Here is a 9,205-nt window from a genome sequence, read left to right on the forward strand (position 1 = left end):
CCCCATCACCATCGCCCCATCACCATCATCCCCATCACCATCTTCCCATCACCATCGCCCCCATCACCATCACCCCATCACCATCTTCCCATCACCATCACTATAGGAGAAAGGCTCATGAAGGATGTCTGGACTTCAGACGGCTCTCTTGAAAGCTGTTTATTGCATAGGCGAAGTTACAGCATTTCAGGGAGTGGGTATCCAGAGCCAGCCCTACAGCTGCCAGCTCCAGCTGTAGGCATACCTGAAGCCGCTTTCTGTTCAAGTTACAAAGCATTCTATACTTTTCTTTGCAGAGTATCTTAATACGTAACAACCAATAATCACCATATACAATACCTTTACATTTGCCTACAGCCTATCATAACTACTACCATCCCATATTATAGTCATTATTATCCAATCACAGGAGTAAGTAAGTTACGATTTAAGCTTACAGTGGAAAATTCTAAAACCTCTTTTCTTCTTGCTGCATCGACATTTCTTGTTTGCCTGCGATATCTCTCTTTTTGGTGAAAACATGTTTTCTACTTACTTATGCTCTTCTTGAGACATATTTACTTGGTGAAAAACATATCTTTTAGTCACATACCTTTGTCCTAATCATAAAAATCTCCTTCCAACTCATCTCCGACCTTTGCCTTCTCAGCTATTCAGTGCTCACTGGTTCAGCAAAACATCTTTTACTCTATATCAAAACTTGCTTTCATTTCTATCTCATCCTCAGTTTCTACATTCAGAGATCTTTATGCCAAGCTTACATGTCGGGGTCCCTTCCCCCCGGCCGTGTGGTCCTGGGAGAGAGGCCCTGGGGGGGAGGCACAGGATTTCCCTGCCCCTGGTCAGCCTCGTTCCCCATTGGTTGTTTTGTGTTCCCCTGCACGGGCAAGGACCCTCAGGTCCCGTGATTGCCGCAGTTCCTCGGCAGAGCCCGGGCATGCGGCTGGGAAAATAAACATCTCTGAAACATCTATCAAGAATCAGTCCATATCTATTTCTTTTCCACGGGACTCCTGGTTTGATACACGTTGCAGTAATCCCCGCACTGTAACAAATGGTGGATTATGTGAGCAGAATGATCCCCAATCTCTAAGAACAGCAACTGATTTGCGAGTAAACTCTGGATTTCTCTTCTTGTTTTTATTTTGCTGTTCCATCTCTAAACTATGGAGGAACCGTGGAAAGACTCTTGGCTCTCAGAGCCACATATGGACATTTATCTTAAACTTGAAAATATTCTTGAACAACGATTTGTAAATTTTAGCTTAATTCAAGCTCAAAAGGAACTGAAACACTTCCTGGCATGGTTGTTTAAGAACTTTTTCTACGTTTCTTGGGATTTGATTCTTACCAAAGACTTTTGGAACACCATTTGGACCCAGTTAATTTTTGAGTCAAAATATATGCCGATGGAAGAATATTTTCGTGAATATTATTTAATTACCGAGACTGTTGAGCAATGTCAGCTGTGTCTTGGCAAAGGGAAGTGTGCCTCAGAGTCCGTGCAACCCAGGCCACATGGACTGAGCGCTCTGCGAGCAGCAGCGAGGCAGTTCCCGCGCGTGGGAGGAGCGACGCGAGCCGCAGTGTTGGTGGCAGAGCGAGGAGCGGCGGTGCCCGCCTGGCCCCGTGCAGCGCGTGGTGGAGTGAGTCCTGTGAGAGGAACAGCGTGCGGGTGGCGGCTGGCGGTGGTGGCGGTGGAGCGGAGCCGCGCCCAGCTGAGACGCGCGCTGGAGCAGGGCACAGGGGGGCCGTCGCTCGGGGGCCCGGCCGAGATGCGGGCATGGCCCCAGGCAGCGGCAGCGCAGCTGAGAGCAGAGGAGGCGACGCACAGAGAGCTGAGAGGCCCGAATGCAACCCCGGGAAGAGCGCGCAGGCACGAGCAGCTCCAACAGCCCCAGCAGCACTGACAACCCTGGCAGTTCCAACACGGGAGCGAGCGAAAGAGAAAGCAAAAATGCAGAGAGACAGAAAACAGCAGCCACTCGGAAAAAGGAAAAGATCATCGTAGCTAAGGTTTTAGGAATAGTAAAATGGTATAATGTTAAACAAAATTATGGTTTTATAACAAGATGTGGCAACCAAGAAGACATATTCATTCATAGAACTGCCATTAAAAAGAATAACCCTGAAAAATACGTCCCAAGTTTAGGAGATGGAGAAGTGGTAGAGTTCAAATTTGTGCAAGGTAGAAGAGGGTTACAAGCAGTAGAGGTCACTGGGCCTGATGGTATTTCTGTAAAAGGCAATATATATGCTAAAAATCGTAGTCATGTTAGACAGTATCTCCCCTACAGTCTCCCTTTCCTAATCCCACCTTTCCCCTTTATCCTATATCCTATTAACCCCAGTGTATTCCCAATCCATTTTTTCACCCATGGTTTCCCTCACAAAACCATACCTTTGCCAAATGTTTCCCCAAAAATCCCTTTCCAATGCTGAGTGGGAGATGAAAAGGGGGAGGGAAGAAATTAAACCCTCTCCTGCCTCAGTTTCCCCACAAAGCATGCTCAGAGATTTCTGTCTCCCTTCTGCCAGCCTTAAGTTGTTCCAGAGGATCTGTCTGGACATTTAAGGACTCAGGAGGGTGGCTTGTTTTGTTTTGAAACTGTTCTTGTTATGTTTATCCAGTTGTTTTCAATGTTAAGTTTTAAATCTCTTTTTGTAAAAAATAAATGGGTGAAATGTCGGGGTCCCTTCCCCCTGCCGTGGGGTCCTGGGAGACGGGCCCTGGGGGGAGACCCGGGTTTTCCCTGACCCTGGTCAACTTCATTCCCCATTGGTTGTTTTGTGTTCCCCTGCGCGGGAAGGACCCTCAGGTCCCGTGATTGCCGCAGTTCCTCGGCAGGTCCCAGCCATGCGGCTGGAGAAATAAACATCTCTGAAACATCCATCAAGAATCGGTCCATATCTATTTCTTTTCCATGGGCCTCGCTGTCTGATACGCTGTGCTGCAGTATCCCCAGTGTAACACCTACATATCTGTGAAACTTTCTTACCCAACTTTCATCCTCTCCACCAATCGCCCCCTGCACGGCCCCAGAGCAGCTGCTCTGGCCTGAGCTCGATCCCGGTGTGCAGACGGTGAAGTACCAAGAGAAGGAGCAGCTCAAGACCCCCAACAATGAATTCCTTCCCTCACTGGCCAGGTGAGCTGAGAACCCCCCCAGCTCCAGTTTCCAGGGTCTGGAGTCCAAGGGAAGAGCTGGGCATGGAAAGGGCACGAAAGGGCACGGAATCCTGGCAGAACAACTCATTAGAGATATCGAGGGAACTTGCACAAGCTGCCAGGGAGAACCTTGGGGTTTACGAGGCCTCAGTGTCCAGGCAGAGCTGTTCTGACCTCTGGGCCTGACTGCGGCAGGGAGCAAGCTAAAACCAGTTCCAGCCGCCCTCCAGTCCCCTCTCAGCCCTCTCTGCACAGCCCAAATTTTTTGCAGAGCTGGTTTCAGGAATTTCTTTGCTTTTTTGTGCATTTCCACACAGGTGCCCCCAAACAAAAGCTGCTGAATTGGGAAACGCTGCCAGGTGTGCCAAGAGCAGGAACGTGTCCCACTGCTGGGGCATCAGCACTGGCTTCCACAAGCACTTCTTCATGGGATACCTGGGAAAGGACCCACAGGGACCATCCAGTCCAACCCCTGGCCCTGCACAGACACCCCAAAATCCCACTCCATGCCCAAGGGCATTGTCCAGACATTCCTCGAGCTGTGGCAGCCTCGGGACTGTGCCCATTCCCTGGGGAGCCTGTTCAGTGCCCAACCGCCCTGATCTCCAGGCTGACCCTCCCCTGGCACAGCTCCAGCCGCTCCCTGGGTCCTGTCCCTGGTCCCTGGAGCAGAGATGGGAGCTGTCCCTTGGGATGAAGCCACTGTGCCCGATGAGTCTCCCCTCAGTCTCCTCTTCCCCAGCTGGGCAAACCAAGTGACCTCAGCTGCTCCTCATGTGGGTCCTCCAGACCCTTCACCATCATCTTCACAATCCTCATCCCATTTCCCATTTTCCTTTCTGGGATTCAGGTTTGGATCCTGGAGCAGCAGAAGTAGGTGCTGGAGACCAAGTGGAGCTTCCTGCAGAGTCCCAAGGGGATGCTCAGGGCTTGTATCTGGAATTTGAGGGAGAAACTGGGAGCCCTCAGGAACAGCAGAGCCCAGTTACAAACAGGCCTGAGAGCAGCAAAGCTGGGTTTGGAAATCAACAGGAAAACGTGAGTAAAAACCGGAAAAATGCAAGTTCAGGGCTCAAAATGTTGCTTGAAATTTGTTAACAGGCAGAAACACAGGATTTTTAGGGTAGTAAATGGTTCCCAGAGAACTTGTAGGTGGAGATGAAGTAGATTCACCTCCAGTAGATTCCACGGTGGAGTGAAGAAGATGGAAAGATCTCCCAGGATCTCAGTACAGAAAGCAACATCCATATTTAAAGATACATGGAGGAAGCAGAATATCCCTGTTCCACATTTGCTTTCTCACCTTCCTGACTCAGAAATTCAGATTTCCAAGTGTTCAGCAGCTATTTGAGGTCTCACAAAAGTAGTTCTGCTGCAGAAACCTCTCTGAAAACACATTTGTTTTCCCATGAGCTACAAAACGAGCAAAGTATCCCAAAACACTGTCTGGGGAGAGGGAAAAAAATCAGCTTCATTTGTTTCACTTGTGGCCTGAAGGAACTCAGAGAAAGAGGGAATTGTGCTGAACTCCAGCAAAACCTCCCATTTTCCCACACAGGTCCGGGGATGAGCAGAGCCTGTGGACACATGCCCAGGAGGAGCTACTTGTCCTGTGGAAGGTGAGCGAGGGACTCACTGGCTGAACTTTCCCCTCCTGGTTCGGGTTTTTGGGTGGTTGTGGTGACTTCTTTCCCCAAGGCAGCACAGGAAACAAGTACAAGCAGAAGCTGGGTTTGCTCAAACTCCAGACCCCAAATCCCAGGAGCTGGAGCGTGGTCACGGCACCGACCCTGAGGGCAGCCCCGAGTCTGCTCTCCCTCCAGAATTCCTCTTTCCATCCCCAGTGTGTCTCCAGGACACAGAGAGCGTTCTCTTGGACAAAGCCGGGCTGGAAGCCAAGGGGGGAAGGCTGAAAGAAGAGGGTGAATTCCTGAGAATGTTCTACAAAGAGGTGAGCGGCTTCGCCAGGGCTCCAGCAGTAATTCCCATTTCCCAGCTGGATTTAGAAGCAGATTATCCTGGGGAAACAGGGCGTGACCCAGGGCTCACGGGTGATTCATTGTGAAACCATCACCGCAAAGGGGGACCTGGCTGGATGGTGGGGGAGGCACCAGTTTGGGGCTGGACTGGCTGCGCAGCACGAGCAGCCCATGTCCCCACCAGGAGCTCCACCGGCTGCAGGCCCAGATCCCGGACACGTCTGTGGTCCTGCAGAGGGGCAACAGCCGAGATCCACACCTGGATGGAACCATCGAGGACATGAGGGCTCGGCACAGGGACATCGCCTGCAGGAGCTGGGCACGAGCCCTGGCCCGGCAGGAAAACAAGGTGAGAACACCTGGAAAGGGCGGGGTGGGGCCCAGCTCTCCTCAGAACAACTTCAACCCCACAGAAACACCCCCATCCTCCCAGATCTGCTCTGGTTTAACTCAAGATGTCTTTTGGGCTATGCAACAGCACCTTTTGAGCTGTTTTGTCCATGAGACAAAGAACAGCCTTAAGCAGAGGGAGGGAAGATTTAGATGGGATATTGGGCAGGAATTCCTCCCATTCCACACCTGTGAGGGTGGGGAGGGCCTGGAATGGATTTCCCAGAGCAGCTGCGGCTGCCCCTGGATCCCTGGCAGTGCCCAAGGCCAGGCTGGACATTGGGCCTTGGAGCAGCCTGGGGCAGTGGGAGGTGCCCCTGCCATGGCAGGCAGGGGGGGGACAGGATGAGCTTCCAACCCAAACCATTCCATGATCGTGATTTGAGTTGGAGGAGCTCAGTCGTCACAGGCAGAAACATGGGGAGCTTGAGAGAGGCAAAATCCAGGACAGCTGAGCTGGCACAGATGGTCCAGAGACTGGAGGGAGAAATCAGGATCACCAAGGGCCAGGTGAGCACAGCCATGTGTGGGAATTGCTGCTCCTGAGAATTCCACAGCCATCGCTCCTGGTGCTGGAGCAACTTGTAAAGGCTCTTCAGGAGCTGCTGCTGCACCCAGGGCTGAGACAGCCCCACTCCTGCCATCCCTGACGGCCAGGACCCGCCATGTCCCATTCCATGCAGAGTGCCGAGCTTGGGGCCGCCGCGGCCAACACGGAGCAGTTTGGGGAAAGCACCGTCATGGATGCAAAGGACAAACTCTCCGAGCTGGAAGCGGCTCTGGAAAAGGCCGAGGCTGACCTGGCTCTGCAGCTCTGTGAGTTCCGGGAGCTGAGGAACCTCAAGCTGGCCCTGGCCATGGAGATTGTCACCTTCAGCGAGCTGCTGGAGGGCGCAGAGAGCAGACGGGGGACAGGACTCCAGGACTCCTCAGCTGCTTCCGTTCCGTGGGCTGGGAGGGAAAACTCCTGCACAGAGCAGTCCCAGAGCTGTGAATCCACCAGGCAGTCCTGCACAGGTCAGCTCATCCCATCCCAACAGAGCTGCAAACGCACCCCAGGAGCCAATCCCACTGTCCCGACCGTGCAATACAGGATCAGGCTCCCACTGGAGGCCAAAGGGGTTGGAATTTTCAGACAATAACGGGACCCTGTTCCCACTGCTCCTTGGGGAAGGTGCATTCCCATCAACACCTGTAAGCTGGAGGATTCACCTACCAAAATCCGCCTCTTCTCCAAGGAATTTCCTAAGCTGGATTCCTTTTCTCTGCCTTTTGCAGCCACTTTCCACTCCCAGCGAGGTCTCTCCTACGTCCCAAAGGTTTGGAATTTGGATTTGGAAGTGCCCCAGGATCAGCACCCAGAAATTCCCACTGGACCAGCAGGGCTGGGGTTGGAGCAGTGGAATCTGAGCAGCAGGAGCAGCAGCAGCTCCCACGGGAAGGGTGTCCAGGAAGAACTGTGGCTCATGGCAGTGCTGGGAACAAAGCCCCACATTTCCCATTGCATGGAGACACAAAAGGGTCTTTTCCATGCTCAAGATTTTTGTTATTTCTTCTGGGGAATCCAGTAGAAAGAAAGGCGAAAATCCCTCGTCACTCCCATTAAAACCAGATCCTTCGGTGTAGTTCCCTTGTCCTTCCATTCCCACAAGAGCAGGGATTGCAATGAGGTGGGAGGGAGGGGAGGCAGCTCCTTGTCCCAGGACCTGACCCGGTCCTGCTCAGCTCATTGGGGTGATCCCCCAGCAAAGGCATCCCAACCCCCATCCCATCCCAACCCAACCCACCCCATCCAATCCCACCCCATCCCACCCCATCCCATCCCACCCCATCCCACCCCATCCCACCCCAGCCCATTCCACTCACCTCTTCCCAGGATGAGGACAAGAGCTCCAGATCCCACCATCTCCAGCAAGAGGCTGGGAAAGGTCCTCTCCTTGCGGTGCTGCCCTTTATAACCTCACCCAGCCAACCAGGCTTCCCAGGATGGGAGTTTCCCCCTTCCCACACCTCACTCTCCCCTGCTCAGGGGAGCTGAGCCCAGGCCCTGCTGCTTTCAGGCCATTTCATTCCTTTGAAGCATCAGATGAAAGTGTCAACCAGGACTTGATGATCTTTAACAATTCCCTGAGTCAACCTTGGAGCAGGGTTCCCAATCTCCCATCCATCCCTGCCCTCAGGAAGCCATTCCCTGTGTCCTGTCCCTCCATCCCTTGTCCCCAGTCCCTCCCCAGCTCTCCTGGAGCCCCTTTGGGCCCTGCAAGGGGCTCTGAGCTCTCCCCAGAGTGAGGTGAACACCCCCAGCTCCCCCAGCCTGGCTCCAGAGGGGCTCCAGCCCTGGAGCAGCTCCGGGGCCTCCTCTGGATCTCTCCAGCAGCTCCAGGTCCTCCCTGTGCTGGGCCCCAGGGCTGGGGCAGCTCTGCAGGTGGGGTCTCACCTGAGCACAGGGGCAGAGGGGCAGAACCTCCCCTCCCCCCTGCCCACGCTGGGGCTCAGCCCAGGCTCGGGGGTCTCTGGGCTGGGGCAGGTCCAGCTCTCAGCCCCGGCACCCCCAGCTCCTTCTCCCAGGACTGCTCCATCTGCTCATCCCCCTGGATCCATCCCGGGGGCTGCCCCGGCCCAGGAGCAGCCCCTGCCCTCGGCCCTGTTAAACCTCGGGAGATCCCCACAGGGCCCTGCTCCAGCTTGTCCCGGTCCCTCGGGATGGCCCCGTCCTTCAGGGGTGTCCCTGACCCTCAGCTCGGTGTCACCTGTGCAGGTCCCTCAGGGTGGCCCTGTCCTTCGGGGGTGTCACCTGCAGCCCCCCAGACCAACCACCCTTCCCAGGTCCTGGCACCCAAAAATTCAAGGAGCAGCACTGGAGCCCTTGGGAATCCCTGGTAACGCGCAGAGACCACAATTCCCCCCACAAGTACCCAAAACCACACAGTTCCTGCCCAAGCGTCCCAAAGCCACCCAAAGGATGACAATCGGTGGCACCTTCTCCCCAAACTGGCTCAGAACAGATCAGGTGGGGGGTGCTGGGCCGTGGGGGGCTGGGTGAGAGGCAGTGGCAGAATCCGTCAAGGATTCATCCCATCCCAGAGGAATCAGCATTCCCAAGTGACCCCAAAGCCTCTGGCCCCAGCTCCACAGAGCTGCGGCTCCAGCCAGGGTTTGTCCCCCCTGGGCTGGGAGAGGCACAACCTGCCCTGGGATGGGCCCAGCTCCCCCGGAGCCCCACAAGGAATTGTGTCCTTGTTCCGGATGACCCAGATCCCCTCTCCCAGCTCCAAGGAGGCTCAAACATTCCCATGAGGGAGCCGGGGCTGGGAGAGGGAACGGGATCGTGGCAAAGCTGGAAACAAAGCTCCCCACATTTCCCTGGGACACAAAAGGGTCTTCTCCAAGCTCAGGATTTTTGTTGGGTTTTTCCAGGGAATCCAGGAGCAAGAAGGGCTAAAATCCCTCTCCTCCCTCCCATTAAAACCAGATTCCATTTCAGACCTGAGCTCAAACCACGACTGAGAAAACTCCCCCCGTCCCTCTGCCCAGACTTCAGGCAGGCAAAATCCAGCCCGGAATGAGCTGTGCAGCAGCAAACCCCAAACCCCAAACTGTGCCCAGGGCCTGCTCCAGGTGACAGAGCTGGGGCGGGCTCCAGACACGACAGGAAGTGATCCCTGGA

At 54.4% G+C, this 9,205-nt stretch overlaps 1 protein-coding gene across 1 annotated transcript; it reads left to right on the plus strand.

Annotated features, from left to right (window-relative positions):
- Positions 1–5,307: 5,307 nt before the first annotated feature.
- On the plus strand, positions 5,308–7,148 carry LOC121663465 (keratin, type II cytoskeletal 8-like). Its single transcript, XM_042025746.1, has 4 exons — positions 5,308–5,497; positions 5,925–6,048; positions 6,222–6,555; positions 6,817–7,148. Exons 2-4 carry the CDS (start codon positions 5,956–5,958, stop codon positions 7,107–7,109), a joined length of 720 nt encoding a protein of 239 aa, XP_041881680.1. The 5' UTR covers positions 5,308–5,497; positions 5,925–5,955; the 3' UTR covers positions 7,110–7,148.
- Positions 7,149–9,205: the final 2,057 nt, after the last annotated feature.

Source organism: Corvus kubaryi, unplaced genomic scaffold, assembly GCF_017639235.1.
Source record: "Corvus kubaryi isolate FWS band 111438036 unplaced genomic scaffold, C.kubaryi_AGA036_p1.0 37277, whole genome shotgun sequence".
NCBI classification, from domain to species: Eukaryota; Metazoa; Chordata; class Aves; order Passeriformes; family Corvidae; genus Corvus; species Corvus kubaryi.